The sequence below is a fragment of the Drosophila yakuba genome, chromosome 2R (genome assembly GCF_016746365.2).
Source record: "Drosophila yakuba strain Tai18E2 chromosome 2R, Prin_Dyak_Tai18E2_2.1, whole genome shotgun sequence".
Taxonomy (NCBI): domain Eukaryota; kingdom Metazoa; phylum Arthropoda; class Insecta; order Diptera; family Drosophilidae; genus Drosophila; species Drosophila yakuba.
In genome coordinates this window covers 9,282,142-9,303,471 of record NC_052528.2, presented here as the reverse complement: position 1 = coordinate 9,303,471, position 21,330 = coordinate 9,282,142, and the positions used below count along the sequence as shown (strand labels likewise).

Genomic DNA, 21,330 nt, shown 5'->3' with positions numbered 1-21,330 from the left:
AAGAAAAGCCACTACGAGGGTGCCATAATAAATAATACTAAGAGCAAATTGCACTAGACTTTCTTTTATTTCTACATTCACATTGTTTTTACAAAATATTTCGAGATTTTTTGTTGTATATTTGTGTGGTTCATTGTGTGTGCTTTAGTGCCTCCTCAACCGATCGTCAATTTCGTATTGTTATTTGCAATTTCCGCCCACACCACACCAAAATTTCTATTTGGCTTTTTAGATCTTAGGGCGAATTTTGGTAACTTTTCATTCACTCGATTTTGCTTGGGCTTTGCTTGCGTCATTCAAAATCATAAAAATTAATTAATCGATACAGGTTAGCAGTGTGATCACAGAAAAACGATCAAATACCTTGGAAAAATAAGTTTGTGTTTGTTTTTTTTTTGGTTTGTTGTGTAAGGAAGGAAAAAAAAGTAAGAAACAAAAATAATGTAAATTAAAATTATGAAAACTTAAACCACACCGCAGACAGTCAGTGACTTTACCATTAAATAACAAATAAAACGCCATTTTATTCTATTTGTTTTGTGGTTTTGTAACTTTCTGTCCGCAATTAAAAAAATTAAAATACATAGGGCTATAAGTTAGGCAATGGCTTGGCCACGGCATTAAGCTAGAGCATAAAGTAAACCGGTTTTAAAATATAAAATTTTTTGCAAAGGAATTTAGCTGTGACAAGTGGCTAAATAATAATTCATAATTTGGAGAAAGCTTCATAAAATATTGGTAAAATGTTGAGACAGGTAAAATTGTTAACATTTCAAGGATCTACAAGGGAGAACGCTATAGTCGAGTTCCCCGACTATCTGATACCCGTTATTCAGCCAGTGGAAATTCGGAGCAGAAAATTTTAACAGTGACAGTTTTGGCGGTTTGTGGGCGTTAGAGTGGGCGTGGCAGCATGGGTTAACAAACTTGGGCTGCGTCTGTCTCTGGAGTCTGCATGCTTAATCTCGTTCATACGGACGGACATGGCCAAATCGACTCGGCCAATGATCCTGATCAAGAATATATAGTATATACATATGTACTGTATATGGTCGAAAACGCTTCCTTCTGTTACTATATACAGATACCCTCATACTCTACGAGTAACGGGTATCAAAATTTATTTATTCATTGTGTATTTGCATGTATTTATTAATTAGTTTGGAGCATATTTAAACGCCGATCTAAATTACTAAGCCAAGCCCGTAAACTTAAGTTCAAAACCATCAAATGTTAGTTCATCGGCGCAATTCCTCTCAAATTTCAATCAAATCCAAACCGCCCCTGTGCTTTGTGCTCTAGTGGCGTGTGCTCCCAAAGTACCGAAGTAAGTTATAGATATATAGATATCTTGCATAATCTGTGGCAGAATCGGATACTCACTTGTGCGTCGGGGCCGCATCAGCGACGCCGTCTCCCGGCAATCTTGTCGTGCCTGACTGGGCACCATGTAGCCACCGAACGGATACGGCGGCATCTTGGGCTGCGAGCAGCGGTGCATCTCGGCGAGATGTGGATGGTGCTGGTGGGTGGCCGCTGTGGAGTGGGAGCTGCTGATGCTGTTCTCATCGTAGAAGAAGGTATCATCGTCCTAAAAAATCGGGAGGTAAATAAGAACCCCTTGGAGGGTTATTGATTTTCACGAAACCCACCTGAAACTTGGAAAAGTCCACTTTGATGAGCCGCTGTCTGGATCGTGATAGCGTGGAGTTTGCATTTGGAAGCACTGCAAGAAAAACAGATCGGAGTAACAATAAGTCCATGTTTCTCAGCCAAAAGTGGTGGGAAAGTTTTCGGCTTGATTGGATTATCTAATGAATATCATTGGACAATGAAGCAGGCATCTCTGGATAACTCGCAATAAAACTGGATTTTCAAGCCCTTTTTGCCCGCTCATTGCGCAAGTAGAGGTGACATGTCTAGGTTCTCACTTCACCGACGTCAAAAGCAGTCATAGTTTTTTTTTATTATATTTAGTTAGCCACTCCATAAAAGCCGTTAAGCCCCTCGCACTTAATGGTTCTACTTGGGAAACCCACTCCGCTTGTGCAACGCCTGGGAACTCGTATCTGCAGCGGAAGAGTTCGCTTCGCCTTTGTGCAACTGAAAGATACTTTATGGGTTCAGGGCTCTGTAATAACTGCTACGTGATCCGACTCGCTACTGACTATTGACCACGGACCACCGAGGGCTAGGCATTATTTCCACTAGCTTTAACCTTTTGGCTGGGGGCTATCTCGAGCATTTTCATCGATCTGATTATTCGTGACTATGAAAACTAGGAACTAGATAAAAAGACAAGCATTTTAAAACTTAAATAAAATCCTAATCAGATACTCATACCCCATTCTGTACTACTGTAGCGACTTTTCAAACCTTTAAGAGGAAATAATCACATTTTTCCATAAGTGTGTTAGTCTCAAGTGTGTTCAAACTCTTTTAAGTCTATTTGTCTCCAAGCCGCCAATGACCAAAGCTTTAAAATGCAGTGAAAAAATAAAACAAACTATTTTTCATTGTTATTTGGCAATGAAGAGTATATAGCCTTCGGCGTGTGTCCAGATCTGCTTTGGACCCTATTTCTTCATGCCCCTAATGACTGGAGCTTAAAATCGAAGTCACAATATGACGGCAATTACCGCAGCACTGCAGTTGCCTTGGAGTAGCTCCTTGAGCCCAAAAACACAAAAACACTGCCTCGGGGAAGCGTATGAGCGCCGAAACCCTGCCCCCATCCCACCCACTTGCACTTTGGGGCAGGCCTGAAATCGAAACCAGGTCAAAGCGGAGCACATTCAACAATGGAGAAACGCTATTGTGTGTTTTTTGAGGGTCTGGAGATGCTGATGTCTACCTTTTGATGACCTGATAGCCTGACGTGGTTTGGGTGTTGGCGGATTATTGGAGGCCGATGCTCTCGGCGCCGCCCGAGGTGTTGGTTGAGGCTGGTCCAGATCCTGGCCAGAACTCGGTTTCGGGATCGGACTGGATGTGGACTGCGCCTGACTGGACTCGCCGTCAGAGCCGCAGTACAGTGAGGCATCGCTGCCGATGTCCACCAGATCCGACTCCCGCGGCATGTGATGCGACCGGAAGACGGAGGCCGCCGTGGAGCGTTTCGCTGGCCGCGTTTCCATGGGTTAAGCCTGGCACATTTCCGTTTGGCTTTTCACTTTTCGGTTTTCTCACACGGTTGCATGGAGGCTATCGATCCGAGTCCGAAAAAGGGAAGCCACCCTCTGGGCCGCACTGTTCTCTCTTTTCAGGGAGGGTTGATTCAGTCGGTCTTATCCTGTAGCTCCATTAAATTTGGTTAAGCGTTTCCCAATGTCCACTTGTGACACTTTGTTGTACTTTGCTTGTTTTACTAGACAGCCACCGCTTTCGTTTTCATTTTCACTTAGCCCACTAAATAATTGAAAGCTGAAGAGCGGACAACGACGAGGCGTCCCCAGCGAAGCTCAACACGGAACTGAGAAATGTGGCAGCTGTCAACTCGAGTTTCCCCACTTCTCAGCCCGGTTTGCGCATGCGTCGCTCGCGGAGAGAGCGCCAATGTTTTGTTTTCACATTTAACGGCCTAAAAGTGGTTTGCCGTTGTCGCTATTGTTGTTGCGTGGGTGATTTATACGTCACCGTTGAGGTGATGACGTAGGCTAGCGGCCACAAGGACTCGCCTCATGTGATGAGTAAGGAGTTCCAAGAGAAGGATAATAGCAGGTGGGGTCGGCTTGCACTTCCAAGTTTTTTCACTTCTAATTGCATTACTGAGCCTGTCATTCCTTGATGAGTTTATATTAAAAACCTGCTGCTATTTAAACGTCGCTTAAACCAAAACATTTTATTTTTAAGCTTCCATAAGTATACTATGAAATTTTAAGTCAGTTTCAGTTTTTTCCTAAAGGTTAGGCTACACAATTTAACTCATGTAAGGTAAAATGTAAAATGTGTAAAACAAAACATATGTGTTTATTTATCATCATCAGATTGCTAACAAAATTGTTTTAAAATGTTTAAACTACTGACAACCGCTGGACTGACTAGTTACCCAACTCGATAAGATTTGATATAGTTATACAAATTATATTTTGTCAGCTGCTGCAATATTAAAATGAACTTTAAAGTCGAAGAAGCTTTCCTACCAAAAGAAAACCCAAACAGCCAAAAGTAGCCAACTTAGACTGATGTGAGGTTGTCGTGCTTGGTTTTCTTCGATTTTCTTGGCTTAAATGTTGCAGTTGCCGTTGTTGTCGTCGCGTTGTCGCTATCTTTGTGTGTCACAATTTTGCACGCTTCCTCCATCAAGGAGGATTGGAGACTTCAATGTTGGATTGAGGGTGGGGATTTCATAGGGATTTGTAAAGCCCCCCTACACTTTGTAGATAATGTAATGTTTTAAAAAACTGAGTAATGGCAATACCTATAAGTTCTGTGTAAGAACCGCATTAGTTTCGATATTAAGAACTTTCTCTTGGTGGCTGTGCAAAAACTTCTTTCAGTGTTGTGATTGGAAAATGTTGCCGTTTTTGATCTATGTTGGCATGCGCTCTTTGGCCGGCAAACACACACAAACACGCGAACGGCAAACAGCAAACAAACAAACATGGCAGAGAAATAGGAGGACGGACGGACAATGGGGCTCCGCAGCAACAAGTGCAGTGAAAAGACTTCCACTGGCAAGACTTTGCCAGTAACTTGTTTTCCACCAGCGCCCCTTTCTCTATCCCTCATCAGCACTCCTCTATATTTCTCGGTAGCAGGAGACATCGGTTGCCTATATAGGCGACAACAATTTATGGGCCATTGGCGGTAAAAATTTGGAGTCAGCACACCGCGAACTTAAGGCCAGGATCCAAGCAATGGAAGCCCGCAAAAGATTAGTGGCGGCATCTATTTTTGGCAGGCGTTGTGCCAACTGCACGGGTCTCCTTTAACAATGGCCCTTTGAAGGATAGGTCAGTGAGAGTGGAACCCATTAGTTGACCCCACTGTACTCTCACCGCAAATGCACGTGCATGTAGGCTTAACAAAATAATTATTTTTTATATAAAAGTCTAGTATCAATAGTTGATAGTTACTGAAACATTGATCACTCACCCCTTTCCTTGAGGGTCGGTGCTTCCGGCGGAGTGATCTGCTTGAGCTCCGTTCCTTTGCGTATGGACTCCATGAGCTGCTCCCGCGGAGAAGGTTCACACATGCGCGGCGGGCCCAATTGGCGATCGCTGGCCTGGTGGGTCCGGAAAATACAAAAATAAAAACGGACAGTGAACTAATAATTTTTATTTCAAAGGAGAACAACAATTTGATGCATTTGGTACAAAAAATGGGGAATCACGGCAAAATGAAATGAAGTCGAAAGGTGGGAAAGCCTCAAGATCAATATTTCAATATTTCACAGTCTGCAAGTGGCAAATGGGGATTTTGATGATGAGGGATTGCAGTTGGGATTGCGGTTGGATTGGGTACTGGCCGTGCGGTTGGATTGGGAATTCCCTGGCGCACTGGGACTGGGGGCTTTACACACCTTTTTCAGCGGCGGCCGTGACCTGATGAACTCCAAGATCATGGCGTGGGCATCTTTCTTAACGCGCGGCGGAATATCGCCGTTAACCATCACCTTGCGCAACTGATACTTTCTGTAAAGAGAAATTCGGGTTTAGATGCGATTTCTAAATTGGGTATTGGCTTTCATTCTTTCGTTGGCTACGAATAAGTGTTTTTAGGATATTCTCTCTACTTTGAGCGGTGCTAATTATTTTATTATGCACTGAAAGAGACAACTTAAATCAGTATTAGTAACATGTCAACTATTATATCGTGTATCATATTTTGCGATTTACTCTGATAATCATTAAGTAAAACAAACCAAACCAAGTAACCACCATAAAATAGTATATAAACTGTTAAAAACCAAGTTATTTAAATTTCGAATAGTTTGTACTCACTTGGCTCGAATGTCCCCCATGAGTATTTCGTAGGGCGTCAGCTCGTATTCGATGGGAGTGCGCTCGTGGTTGCTCTTCTTCAGCCGCACTCCCCTTCGCAGTTCGTCGATCACCTGCACCCAGAAGCGTGCCTGTGGATTCGGGAAGGTGTGGTTAATCAATAGAGATCCAATGCTAGATAGGAGCGACGGATCGCTGAAGATGTGGGACACGACAAACATAGAAACAGGCAGTCAACAAACAAACAAACAAACAAATAAACCAAATGGAGAACATGCAATGAAACCAGGGACCTACTTGCAGTGCCCTCCACAGATGCAGTTCGTGCTTGAGACAGGAAGAAAAACAAGCAGACAGAGTGGTGAGAGGTGCATTTCACTTTTTCAATTATTTTCATTTAATTAGCCAATCATTTGGACTCCCGCTGCGAGGGGACCGATCCAATCCATCGGCATGACAAGTTAACTGTGCGTATGAGTAATGAGCGTTGAACGCTGCGCGATGGCAGGAAGACTATTTAGCACACAATGGGGCCTGATATGTAACAGTGATCCGCAATTTCACTTTCCATTCGCCATCGCCTTCCTGTACGCCGCCAATTGGTGGCCATGCATCTTGAGACACCTCATTAAACATGCAAAACGGCCGAGGAAGGTGGAGCGCATCTACATAGGGTCCGATTTCAGCTGAAGGCATCAATGGCAGCACCTGTTTTGACACCATGTTGCTCATATATGTATGTATGTACAAACGATTAAGATGCCGCGCCACGCTTCAACTTCGCTCACCGCAGCAGCATTAGACACAGCAGCTGCCACATAAACTTGCAGCAGCAACATCAGGCCAACTTAGACCAGCTTCCGCAAAAGTTGGGATGTATTTGCAGTTGCTTTTGAAATACTATGAAATACCCATGTGCGTACAACATTTGTATCGTCTGGATCGAAAATTAGCATATGTAATCATCATCATGATCGAAGGCAGCTAGGCGAGACACAGACTCGATGTCTGCCAAAAAGAGAGATTTCCTCAGAAAACCTTTTTCCCCTCCCAGCAAAACACGTTCAAAGCCAACGCGAAAAATAGTAATAAAAAAGAACCAGCTAGATTTCCGCAATTCAAGCATTATAATGCCTAAACAAAAACAATGTAAATTCAGTCAAAAAGTGTTTTAACAATCAGTTGACTGTGTGACATTCTGAAGGCTGTTGTCTTCCCAGAAAACACGATAAAACGCTGACTAAAGACACACTTCTTGCACTTCTTTTGGCAGTAGCTAAAAAACGAGTGCAAATAAAAGAAAAACACTCCCTATAAACAATAGACCAAACGAAGGTAGAGAACTCTTATCGGAGAAGTAGAAAATGATAAGATGGCGTTTAATCAACGCTCTACAATGAACTCAAATTACGTTTCGCAATACCAACAAAAACAGAAGACACGAAATAAACACACTCGACTGTATTCGTTGCCAGGTCTTCATGGCGCATATGATATATGGTGTATGTCTGGCCAATTAATTGGCCAATTCCACGGCTGCACCCTATTTTTTAATCCCCTCCTTTCGGCACATGCAAATTCATGGTGTAAAAATATTTATGGTATATTTCACTGGTTGTGGTTTTTTGCACTCCAGTATAGGCAAATAATGAATAAATATTGTCGTCTATTTCGCACGCAAAGGTTTCTTATTTTTGCGAATTTTATTCCTCGTACGATTCCTACATTACACAAATTTAATGTATCCAACATTTACTTTCTTGGTGAGTCTCAAAATGGTTGTTTTTTGGGACCAATAAATTATATTTTTTTTATAATAATTACGGCCCTAAACTTCTGATAAATTGCTTTAGTGGCGCTCTCTTGACGCCTCATAACACATAAACAAAATAATTAAATTTGAGTAATTAGAAGTTCATATAAATAAAGTAATTTCAGAATTTGTTGGTGCTAATAATTTGGGCCAACAAATTAGCAACTGAAACAAGAGGCACTTTTCCGACCGATCATAGCTTTTTATTTAAAATCAATCTGTGGTATTATCTTGGTTAAAATATGGATAGTTTACCCGATTCCCGAAGTAGGCAAAATGTATGCAGTCTAAAGCCATTGGAATCAGCATATTCTCATCCTTTTTAACTTTTGGGGACAAACTTTGCCAACTATTATTTGACAGGCTTGGGTTTCCATCTGATTGAACAAATCAAACACACCTCGAACAATAAAGCCAACTATAGTATAACTTTTCACACCACAAAAAGTCACAAGAAGCAGAAACAAAACAAGAGTGAATTTTGGCTTGCGTGCCTGGCCAATTTGCGTGTGTGTCTCAATGAGTTTCAGAGGTTGGATGACTGCGATATAGCGGTATCGGACCGATGTGATGATGGCAAACTCCTGGGATGGCCTCGACACATTCGGCAAAGGTCACACCAAACGCCTAAATATATAGATGATATATGCGTCCATTAAAATAGCTCACGATATCCCATGGTACATACACAAATGGAGCGGCGTTGAACTCATTAGGATGATGGCCAAAATGGAGGCGACCACCGCGGGCCAATTATTGAAATTAAAAGTGAGTTTTATTTGGCAATGCATGAAATAGTTCACTTTTTATTCCAGCCCAGAGCGGAAAACCCCGCCACAAATGCTCGTGATCTCTGCGATAATGATTATGATGATGATGGCTCATGGCATATGTTTTCGTTCGAAGAGGTGCGCCAAACAAATCGTGAGTCGCTATCGCCACTGTAGGCCATTAGTGGAGCACCATTACATAACCTAGCTATATGGTATGGTATGGTATGGTGTCTTGGTGTTTAAGGGGACGGCACTCTTGTAGAATCTTACCCAGTCGTTGAAGCCCAGCTTTGCCAGTTCTTGTTGCGTGGTGGCCGATGATTCCGAGGCCTTGATCAGTTTCTCGGCACCTGTTTATTTAGATTATTAATTAGTTAGCAGGTTGCTTTTATAGTGCGACAGCAGTAGCACTTACCATTGTTCAGAACCTGCTGCAGAAATACTCGGAGCTCTATGGTCTCCGTCACGAGGGCTCTGCAGACAGCTCTATAGTGATTCTCTGGCAGGGTGGTTTTTATGTGATTTCTGCAGGTCTATTAAAGGATAATAAAATTAATTAATAAATTTTAAGCACCAATAACTACTTCAAATGAGGTGAGGCATAACAAACCAATCCAAGAACCCATTATTTAGGTTTTCAAACTTAGCCGTGTGCCTCAAGCCTATAGCCTTTGTACTTATATATCACACTGAAGCTGCACTATATTTGCTTTAATTTATTTTCTAACGTTCTATAAAAGCTACATTTCTTCTTAACAAGTTCTGGAAATAATTCGAAAGACTACTAATATCTGCGGATTTCCCGCGTGCATAAGTTCTGCGTGCCAAAATATTATTACGTTTCACGCCTTCGGTAATTTCCTTTCACTTATTATGATAATCATATCGCGAGTATAGACCAACTCAATTAGCCCAAACAAATCTTATCTGAGACGAGAAGCACAGAGACATTGGAGAAGAGCAAATTTATCAGTATCAGTTGCGGTTACTTTTCCACTTTACGGTGGAGTGCTAGAAAAGTCAGGCAGGTGGAAAAAGATCAGGGATCCACTCACTGTTGCACTGTGCACTGTTGCCTGACAGCAATGTGTCAATTCCATAAAGTGGCTCATTAGAGAAGAACCACCCAACCCCGCCCCCCCTTCGCAGAGCACTCAAACAGAACCGAAGAACCAAAGAACCGAAGATACCGGCTCAATCAGCAACGGTGTGAGGTTCATCACACGCCCCACTGCCAAATCGGGGATCCTCGAGTGGGTCTCGAATGGATCTCCGCTGGCTGCCGGAGAACGCGGAAGCATTCCCCAAGCGCAATCAAGTGCGGCAGGTAGGCGGGTTCAGATTCAGATTCCGATTCAGATTTCTGATTTACAGATTTGCGGCTGATTTCCTACGATTACGAAAGCGTTTGGTTTTATGGTTATTTCGGTTATTTAATATCGAAGCAATCGAGCTGCAATTGAAATTGTTTTCCAGTCGGTCGCTCGACCGAGCATCATAAGCTAGGTATCTCACTAGAACCCGGACTAAATCGGCATGTTTGCGGTTAGCCGCGATACAGATACAGATACGCGCACAACAAGTATCTGCCAGCCAGTTGCTTTGATTTCTGCACAGCAAGAAAAATGATCGCATTGATATTGAGAAGTGGAGATCTTGATCTTATGTTTAACTAGCGAACATAAAATATAGCGCGATTAAAAGGTAACGATATAATTAGCAGATGAAGAACCCAGATCAATAATATTTAATAATATATTTATTTTATTATTTTGTAGACTGCGCAAACTAATTCGCCGAGTTTGGACTGTGCATTTTTTTCGGTGCTTTGGTTAACTGTAACGTGAGCCAAACAGGTTTTCCCACCGATGAATATCGATGCATTGGCTCAATATATACGAGTATTTATATATTAATGCCAGAGCTGGCAAATAGAGCGAATAGACCAGCGCGCCTGGTCAAAAGGTCAGATCTTGGCGCACCCCCGAAAGACTCTGACTCACCCTTGGCTCGGAGTTCGATTTGCATTGGATTGTTTTGGTTTGGGCGCCTTGTTTTTGGCACATCATGCCACGACCTGATTGCAAATGTCAGATACGATCGACTCGAATTGGATACCCACCTCGATTATGTGCTCTAGTTCTTTGGTATCGTTGCGCTCCTCCTCGGTCTCGTCGTCCCAGCGCTTGTCGCCCTCGTCGATGCCCTCGTCAATGCAATCATCGTCTGTCTCTGCAATGAACAAGATCCAATCAGCTCTATAAGGTTTGAAGTTTATTGTATTATTATTATTTTTGGTAAATTTATCACAAAGAATACGTGATTCATGGCACGCCGCCTCTCTTAACCTTCATCTTGTTTTCGCTCGTCGAGCTCGATAAACGGGGCTTTCCGTTGCAGAAGGTTCCTGCTCAAATATGATTAACTGACCTCCGATTGGGGAACTTTAATACGAGATTCAATTGCTCTCCTAAGCTACTACATGGTATTTACTTGAGTCACAAAGAAAACGAGCACAACACGATTTCACCATTTGAAGAAAATAATGTCAATACCGAATGTTCTTTTATCTCAAATAATTTACGCTGGACTTGTAACACACTTGATGATCATCCATGGAGTTAGGGTTTTAAAGGACAAACCTATCACTCCTGAGAATCTATACTCACCATCTGCCGTCATAAAGTTGAACAGATTCTCCAGCTCCTGTGACACCTGGCACTCTTCGTCCTCCGGCAGATTGTAATCCAAAGCGGTGTAGACGATTTCCGCCAGTTCGCTGATAATCTGCAATAACATTAAACGGACAAATATTAAATATAATAATTACAGGCCTATGAAAAAATGGCATGCAATGCTGAAAGCAAACTGCAATTGAAGCTGGGGCCGAAGGTTAGGGCCGATGAGCTATAAAAAATTGTGCACCGTGTAATGAGTTAACCCCCCGAAGCCCTGAAGTCTGCGAGTCGGGGACTCCGTGCGCCTTGTTCAGACAGCAGTTCATTAAACTGACACTCTAATTGGAGTTTGAAGTTGACGGAGCTTCGTTGGAAAGCAGAAAATATATATATATATATTTATGTGTAATCGGTGTTCGGTAAGTTGTGGAGTTCAGGTGCAGCAACAAGCAGCGCCAACTTCAAACAGCCAAGTGCAGTGTCAGCTGTTGTTTCACTTTCACTTTGGCGTTGGCGAAATCACTTGCCGAAAAAGCTACAAGGTGTTAAAACATCCAAACATCCAAACATCCGAACCGAAGAAGCCAACGCCGTTAAATAATAATTCGGTGGCGTTATTTTAAGCCCAGCCAGTGAACCCGTCTTCATTGCCAGCCCAATCTGAATCTCAATCTCGATCCGCATCCAAATCTGCGCGTGGGTTGCCGTAGCCGCCCACACACTTAATGCACATTATGGCACATTTTCTCAGCCACGTTCACATGGATTTGTTTTTATCGTGGAAATTAAATGATAAAACATTGTGACAGCTGTGCAGTGGATGCATTGCCGAGTGGCATTTCCACCCGGGGGCCTGCACCACTGAAGAGGTTGACAACAAATGTCAGCTAAACGCTTCCAGCGTTTTTTGCACCTCTGTAGAGTATGAGACCCTTACATCATTTGCCAAAGAATTGCATCTGCAGTTGTTGCACCTCAGCAATTGCAGTTGCAGTTGCAGTTGAAGGCGCTGAAGGTTGAGAGACATAATTAATGGGAAAATTATGGAAGAGGTGGAAGTCAAGTGAGCGCAAGTGGGAGACGGTAATGCTATAAAGTGTAGTGGTGGAAAAACAAATCCAATAACTGAACATAAAAATAGTAAATGCTGTATTTTCTTATAAATGTTTAAAATGCAATAAACAACTTCAACAGCTGAGCACATAAATGAATCATTTAACTGATTTTTATGACTGTGGAAATTCTTATTCTTTTAGAAGTTTATCAGAAAAAAACCTATTAAAAATTACAGAAGTTGGAATCATCAGGCTGAGAAATGGCGAGGTCTTCTTATAATGATCATACCCAGCAATTAAGAGTATAATGACAGCCTATATAAGTACAAATCAGGCGACTTTTAAGCAGGAACCCTAGGCTTGTGAATTTTCCCATGCAATTAGCAGAGAGAACAGAACTGGGAATATCTTTGGATTCGAAATGTGCATTGTGCATGGTAAACTGTAGAGAGGCAAAGTGTAATATGCCAAAGGCAACTAACTTTATGGCTATTTCTTTACCCCACTTTGCATATACTTCCATCAAGTCTTTGTCGAGGGTGCGCCTGTTCCCAATCCGCCAATTCTCAGAGAAAAACAAAAACTACAAGAAACTGCTCGCCGAAGTCGGGCTAATACCAAAGTTGAAACCACGGACATGCAATGCGGCAATTATATAGTAAGCCAGTTGCCGAAGTTCCATTTCGGTTTTCGGCGAACAAAGGGTCTCCACATCCACTCCAACTCCCATCGTTGTCAATCTTGTCAGTTTAACCTTTAGCCTGACCTCCTAGCCGAGGATTAACTATACTGGCTGTTGGTTCTCATCGGATACTGCCTCTGGCTTTTCCTCTTTTTGGGGCAGTTTGGACATAGGCAGGAGCTGCTGAGTCAGGCGACACTAATAGTAGGAGGGGAAGTAGTAGGGCTGTCTGCTGAGGTGTGAATATTTGGATGCACTTTGGGGTGCAGCTGTAATTGGCAACTGTCCATTCGAGTGCAAAATACACGAGCTTTTTTTTTGAAAATAAATTAGAAAAAGGTAAAATAAATTATCAAAGTCTATGAAAGTCTGGAAGTAACATTTAAAGTAATGTGTGAAAACTCAACCACTATTTTAAAAACCTTTTTTATAGAACTTATTCTTATAGATACATTTTAGATCCATGTTTTAGCACGGAAATTGTTACTAGGATTTCTAACAGCTTTAATATTTCTAAAGCCATGACCAGTTTTCTCAGAGAAGAAACTTTAGTTGCGCGTCGCGGACTACAACTTGAAGTATTTTATGTGCGGGCCTCTTGCAATCCTCCATCATGACTACCCATTGTCTCCTAAGCATCTGGGGGAATCATAAACTCCTTGTCTGGTCATCTGCCTCCACTCTTTGCCCGCGGCCAGCCCTCTCCGGTCTGAAGTCTACGATCTCCTACTGTTTTCTGTGATCTACCCACTTGACTTGGCCATTTCCTAGAGGCTTCCTTCGTCTTTTTTCTGTCACTATCAGGATTCACATTTTATGCAATTGTTTCCATAGAAAGAATGGCGTGTATAAATACGTATATATAAAGAGGAATATAGTATATATAGGCAAACGACAATCGGCAGCCGGCGCACAAGCAGCTCTCCACTTGGCCACTTCTCCAGGCTATCTGGTCAGTCGTGATCAATGTTGGCAGCAGCAACTGCAACATTGCAGCAGCAACTGCATCAGCAACAGCAACAGCGACAAAAAATGCGACGCCAATGTAAAGCAGCATAAAACGGTCGGAACTCTTTTTCTAGGAGGGAATGGGGGGTCTGAACAACGTTGACAAGGCGACGCTCGCGACAAAGATTAAAATCTCCAGGGAACAGAGCGCACAAAAACAAGAATAAGTAAAATAAATAAAAAAGCGCAGAGAGACAATGAGAACTGGAAATATTTTTGTAAATTACAATGCAATTTTGCGCCACGCACACAAAAGGCCCGGTTTTTGCCTCTTGTTCTTCTATTTTTGTTTGCTAAGCCCGGTCAACTGTTTCGGGCCCATTAAGCACTTTACATTCGATGTGGCAAGATCAAAGTGGCTAAAATTTATGGCCGCAGATACTGAGATACACGGGACTGAGATACAACTGCCTGCTCTCGACCAAGACCCAGTATGGCCCACAGACTAGTGGGTTGAAGGAAACCAAACCACATCTCGGCCGGCTGGCTGGGAGCAGGTTATACAATTTTAGATTTTCCAGTTTCTCTGCCAGGCATCCAAGATGGATGACAGGGGCGACAGGTGGGCATGGGGCATGGGGTATGGGGCATGGGGCTTGGGGGCTGGGGATCATTTGTGATAAGGAGATGGCAGGGGAGGCCAATGAGTATGCATGTTTGACCCAAATTCAAGACAAGAGTCGAACAGCCAAGAGAGAATTATGAATATGAGCGGTACACAGGCGGAAACGTTGGGGTTCCTGGTCACTGGAAGCAAAACTGTCATTAATATGAATTTTTTCATTTTGCAAAGCCATGTTCTGTTATTCATTTAGTTGCATTAACCAAAGGCATTTCATAAACTCATAATACAATATAAACCACTTTTTACAGTGCACCACACAAGCCGCATATCATCTAATAATTGCGTTCACAGCTCGCTGATAAGGTGTCGTCAGCACACTGAAACAAGCAGGGGAAAGTGAACGGGAATGAGAATCTAAATAAATGTGAATGCGAATGTATGTGAATGTGAGCGAGGACTTAAGTGCGAATGAGTGCGGCTCGGCATTTGTAACTGTCTTGAAATAATATTTGCACATTTTACCAAGACCGCCTGCAATTAGCAGTGGAAATGATTACCAGGCAGGTGGTACGCCGCCCTCTTACCTTTCCCCTTTCGCCTACCCCATTTTTGAGGTGCATGTTGCCTTGTGGATTTCAGGTGAGTCTGCTTTTGTCGTTTTCTTGTCTCTGTTGCCAGCGACTCGTTTGCCTCGCAAACTTTTGTTTGTTTCGGCATAGACGTGCGAACTGGGTTAATTTTCTATATGTACCTATCTGTACATATATACAAATCTATGTACAATATATAACTATGCTGGTGCTACGATTATACGATTATAGTTGATGTTCATGTAGAAAACGGCAATTCACACGATTCGCAACGTCTAAAATTGTGAATAACAATAATTTCTCATTATTTTCTTTCTTTGTTGATACCATAAATACATATACCACTGGCTCTTGGCCTGAAAATCGGTCGCAAGAGGTAAGTATGCGATCTGTGGAGAACTGATAAGGCAATTATGGAGTTGAGAATGTAGGGCACAGCGAGAGATACCGGGAAGCCCAGTTGCTAGAGCAACTGGCATACTATGACTCATTGAAGGCGAACGAATAAATTCTTTTAAATTAGCTTTTTTATGGAATTACAAGTGATAATTTATAGCTTTTCTTATTATTATTTTTGTTACAGATCGGTCGCAGTCAAAGGCCCAATTTTTGTCAGTGGACCAACCTGGAGATTAGAGCCATTTGCTCATCGCCGTCGTTTGCTCATGTATCCATGGGAACCTATTTCGCCAATTCCCCAGTTTACCCAACCCATCCATCAATATCGAATGCCTCAATCAAAACGCTTAATGCAGTTCCGGTAAGTTCTCTGGTCGCAACATCGGAGAACCGACCACCTAGAGAAGCCTTCTCGGGCACAGACAGACAGCCAGGGCCTTTAAAAAAGACAGGCTTAGAATGAGAGATCGGAGATTGCGATCAAAGCCCTACAGCAACCAATGAGCAGCAATAACCAGCAGATCGGCCGCCAAAATCAAGATCCCAGCGCCACAACAGAGCGACAGACAACGCATCGATAATAATCGATAAACGAGTTTTCGGATTTTGGGGAGCGAGGTGGGGCCAGGTGGGGCGTAATCCCTAACAGCATTATAACGGAACCCGAAACAAAACGCTAATTGTACTCGCCTCTAGAACATGATGGGAATCGAAGAATTGCCAAGGGGCCATAGCCTACAAAACGGCACATATCAATATTTGGGCATCTGCGGATCGGGATCGGTTCGGCATGGGGATACGAGGGGGCAACCACCAGAGGGGGTGGTGATCATACTGGTACTGATGGCGAGGATGAGATGGCATAAAACGCTGGCGTTTAATTGGGTAATTGGCTCAAGTACCGTACGTATTACCACCGGCGGACCAAAACAGAAATTGAAATCATGGCTGCAGAACTCAGTCGAACCGCTCTGAACTGAACTGCCCCTCGATATCAAAAGAGCACGAACACGTCGCAAAAATATACGCTCGCAATCGGTCATAAAACGGGCCTAACATCTTTATAATATTGCCATTATCTACGACATAAAATATGAAACATGGTAACCACAAAACCACGAGCCACAAAAGAATATAAACTCACATATATACAGATTGGAGGTGAATAGGGCTAGACTAGAAAATAAGTTTATAGGCACTTCAGTTTTAATATATATAATATATGTGCTCTTAAGTTTAATTCATTTCGCCCTGTGTAGCGGTCATGGCAACCACTACACCCCTAATGCCACAAAATTGCAAGTGTGCCTATGAATCGAGTCGAGTCTGGCCAAGAGAAGTCGGAGCTGGCAAATAGAATAGAATGGCTGGTGCCGGGACCAACTCGTGACTGGCAACCAGTTGCCAGAGGTTTCCCATGACGGGCTCCAAACTGGACGCCAGCAGCAACTCCTCTATGTGCAGGCAGGTCCCAAAAAATTAGATAGATACATATATATACTTATACGCTGCACGTACATATCCGTGTATATATGTTGAAAAAGTAACTGTTACTCTCCCAAGCGAACCAGCAACTTGTTTGGCGTCTTCTTTCCATTTTGCATTACAGAAGGTTGGCGAATTTCAGATACTCATGGTTTAGAAAAATGTATCTATTAACATATGTATATATGTACTATAAATAAATTGGCATTGCCCTATGATGATCATAATATCTTAATAACATTTGCTAGGTTTATTAAAAAAAACGTAATTTGCAACTTGCTTTATAAATATTTAAGAGATTGGGTTTGAAACATAATGAAATAACGCTTAACGTTTAAATAGCCCACCCATTCCCACCACCCAAAATGACAAAGGGTATCAAATAAAGACTGGTTCGCTTTTGGAGTGTTGTTTTGGGGGTCTCAAAGTGGCAGAGCAATTGAACAAGTGAGTGCCTGGCCTGGCATTGGTGTGTATCTGTGGCCCAGACCCGTGGCCTGGACCCCAACTGCATCTCGTCTTTGGAGGCTGCTGGGCCGGCCCATTGAAGTGATGTTTTAATGAGTCCTTTATCACGTCCATGTGCCACGAACTGGCAGCCCCAGGAATGGGCTTCAATGGGTTGAGTTTCGTCCAGCGAGAGCCACGAATTATGGCTTCATTCCCACATAGAAATCCGAAGTGCTAGTCCAAGTCGATGGCATTTATTCTAATTTCGAGTGTGGCCGCTACTTGAGGGCCTCCTTGTGGATTTTCGGTTCTTGAATTGTTCATTGTTTGCCTAACGGTCATCAAAGAGCAGGAGGGGCAGCGGCCTCAGGCGTCAAATATTGACATGCATTCAATTCAAATGCTAAGTGTTTATTTAGGCGCTCAAAAGGTTGAAGTCTGTAGAAAATGCAGTTTTAAAAATATTGGGAAATAAAATGTTATCTTGACGAGGAAAAATAAACTGCTGACGATCGCACCTTCGACATACAAAAGTTCTGATATCAACTTTTCAAAAAACTAATTTACAATCTTATTAATGTATTGGTCTTAGTCGCAAAGTGCATTTTTTATTATCAAACAAATTTTGAAAGAGAATATATGTATCTAGAATACATACTGCCTAAGGAATCTGGTACACTCCTTTAATCTCCGAGAAACGGATGAGGAATATTATTAATATTAATATCAATTCTACTGGCAGAATATGTGGTTAATAATTTTGAAAACTGCCTCATTAAACAATGGATTTCATACCCAATAGATTTAAAGTCTTAACTTCGATAGTGAAGAGCTTATTTCCAATTCTAATTTTGCTCAGTGTATTTATGTTAAAGGTATGTGCAAAAGCACGGCGGTGCATGCAATTACAGACAGTCGTGAATACAATTGCTCCATAGAATCAGCTCCAAAGACAATCCCGTAGCACCAGCTCCGCCGAGCCATGAAGTTTTGCCTCTTGGCTGCCTCTCAAACTTTTCCTCCATATCCCATATATACCATTTCCAATTCCACTCCCTTTTCGGCCGTCATTTTCATCCGGAGGCCCGAGAACGTTTAGTTGATCGACACTTTTATGTTGACGTCGTGCGCGCGTTGTCATCGTCATCAACATGGTCATCATCTCCATCCCATGCGATCCTCATACAATTCCCTTCCCGTACCCGTTTTCTTGGCAGTTCTGGTGCTGTGCCTGCTCCATTGATTGATTCCCTAGAACAATGGGCCATGGAGCGATGCGTCTGCGCCGTCATCAAGGCGAGCAGGGAGCAGGAGTCGAGTGTCACAGTGGTACCCAAACACTTGGTTGGCTGAAGAAATTAGGTGAGAACTCCAACTAGGTTTGAATGCAAAGAAAACAAAGTATGGAACTGGATCGATTGCAAATGTGGTCTTATTGAACATATGAAAGTGTACTACAAGTACCTTTTTAATATTTTGGATGTGTGAATTGGGTTTATTATTATGTTTGCAATCATTCCCCGAATGAACTGTTATTCTATAGACTTTGGACACTGAAAGTCTAAGCATGGTTTTCAGCCACTCTCGTCCCACTGCGCCGTTTTTCGCCTATTATAAATGCGTAGCAATAGCAGCTACTCATATCCAGAGTCGAGGGGTAGCCGGAGTCAGAGAACCAGAGCAAAAACCAGAGAACCAGACGAAGCATAAAGCAAACGGCGAGGCACTCAACCAAGTCGCCATCCAGAGGCGACTCATTGTTTTTGGAGCTGGCCAACGGCAACAGAAGCACCAGCAGCAACCAAAGTTGCAAGTGGAAGTGGCAGCAACTGTTGCTCGTTTGCTGGTGCTGTGTTGCTGCTGATGTTGTTGCTACCGGAGCATAAGGCATACCAATATATCGGGACGAACTGAACCCATAAAAGTACGGGCGGGCCAGTTAAATGGAACAGGTAGGCCAGCTGTTCACGCTCTGAAAAAGCTATGACTTATTTCGTTTAATTTTTTAAAGCAATACGAGAAAGAGTTTCGAGGCGGAAAGGAGCGAAACCTGAGAGCCCTATTTTATGCATAATATTTACAGTAAATAATTTGCACGCTTTTGGGAGTTAATATTGGGTCGGAGTAATCATTAAGCCTTCATCTCGCACCGCAGTTTGCATTGGTAATTGCTCATCGCACGGCACTGACTTCACTGCGAAAATATTTATCCCAATCGATGTCCAGGCGTTAACTCACTTTCCGACCAATTTCGTATGAAATTGAAGTCAGCTGCGCATTAAATTACACTGGCCTACGGTGTGTCACCCGATATCTATGATATTTGGGCCACGGCTTCTGCACATCGTGTGGTTATCTATTTTGGAGATACGAAAACTCTTTGCACGAGACTGTTAGCCCTGACAGCCGAAAACGGTTTCATAACCAAATAATTGTTTGTTTGGTGTAATGAATTTAGATTTTAGGCGGAAGAATACGCTTTGGAGGTGAAAAACAAGGTACAGGGCTGAAAAGCAAAGTTTTTAAGACACATATTAAGTATATTGCTCAACCTTGCGCCATCAAATGGAATTAGATTGTGGGATGCTTAGTCACCAGATAGCAACAACCTTGGGTGGTATAGTAAAATACACTTAATTGTATCACGTGAAGCTAAGAAATATAGTTTCGAAGTATGTTGTATAATGAAGTCAATTAAATGTAGTAAATCCATGTCGCGTATGAGATAATATTTTAGATAGATCAAATTGCTGCTAGTTACATAATATGACCTGTACAAAACATTAGCAGTTTAATCCGGGGAATCGTCTTCTGGTAACATTAAAATAACCCAGCTTAATTATGCCTTGCCCTATTTGGCAATTCGCCCGTATAACCCAATAAACGGCAATTACAGAGCCAGAAAATATAAAAGCAGCCTGTCAAGCGAAGTAATCCTATTTGGCGGCCCCGAAAAGCCGCCAAAGCCACCGATTTCCGACTTCGATTCCCTCGGGTAGGTGGCGCACCCAAACAATATCGGAAATCCATAAACCAATTACAGAAGTGCCCCTATGCACTGCAAACTCTATGAACTCTATAATACGCTCTTTATGGCAATGCAAGCGCAACAAATGGAGCCGACCAAGCCCTTATTCAAACTTATGGAAGAAATTGGATGGTGTGGGGACATGTACTTTCGAAGGTTTTTTTCGGCTGTTTGCCCAGAGAGCAGTGGAGTGTGGCGAAGCGCATCACCGATTGACTCACTTTTGTGGGGTATGGATTACTGATTTCTAGACGACCTTAGTAGGCTGGGCAGACCGCAGAAATTCGCCAATCGACTTCCTAGTCCGCATCCCCAAAAGGCAGACCGCCTGTCATTTAGTCAGTCAGCCATTTTGTCAGCTAGTCAGCTTGTTAGTCGTTGCAACTAGCCAGGCAGCTAGTTGCAGATCACGAGTTCGGGTCTCGAAAAGCGATGAAGACTTCTGCGGTTAGTGGGCTGCCTTTCAGCTGCAATTTGTATCTGCAACCATAAACATATCTCTTTTCTATCTCTCAGGCGCTTAGCGGGTATATATATGTGATCATCGATTTTTGTACTTTGCATAATATGCAATGACGATGAGTATGATTTCTGGTTTGTCATATGATAGGCGCCACAAGTTCCGCATCGCGTCTCATTGCTTCGGTCTGTCCTTTGGGCAATTGCATAACCCCAACTTGGCGATGGAAATGACTGGGTACCCAAAACAAAGGTCAAACATGCCTAAAGTGCATTTTCGAGCGGAAAATGTCACTGCACGCGCTGTCACTCTAAACGCTGAAGTCTTCGGTCTCCGGCAATTGTTTTTCCACTCAATTTCAATTGTTGTCGGGGCTTTAAGCAAACAAATGAACAT

At 42.7% G+C, this 21,330-nt stretch overlaps 1 protein-coding gene across 7 annotated transcripts in view; it reads right to left on the bottom strand.

The window, feature by feature from the left end:
• LOC6529817 (protein spire) overlaps window positions 1-21,330 on the bottom strand; it is a 37,146-nt gene that overhangs the window by 3,147 nt on the left and 12,669 nt on the right. For 2 of the 7 annotated variants that reach the window (XM_039372997.1, XM_039372996.1), the window contains 10 exons: window positions 11,204-11,321; window positions 10,657-10,766; window positions 8,950-9,067; window positions 8,805-8,884; window positions 6,246-6,275; window positions 5,949-6,079; window positions 5,528-5,639; window positions 5,098-5,230; window positions 1,653-1,726; window positions 1,384-1,591 (listed from right to left, as the gene is read on the bottom strand). In XM_039372997.1, the coding sequence (XP_039228931.1) occupies window positions 1,384-1,591; window positions 1,653-1,726; window positions 5,098-5,230; window positions 5,528-5,639; window positions 5,949-6,079; window positions 6,246-6,275; window positions 8,805-8,884; window positions 8,950-9,067; window positions 10,657-10,766; window positions 11,204-11,321 (1,114 nt within the window). Of the gene's footprint in view, window positions 1-48; window positions 364-1,383; window positions 1,592-1,652; window positions 1,727-2,854; window positions 3,458-5,097; window positions 5,231-5,263; window positions 5,640-5,948; window positions 6,080-6,245; window positions 6,276-8,804; window positions 8,885-8,949; window positions 9,068-10,656; window positions 10,767-11,203; window positions 11,322-21,330 lie in introns of those variants that run through there. The other 5 variants (XM_015196954.2, XM_015196955.2, XM_039372998.1 and 2 more) reach the window with 4 other exon arrangements.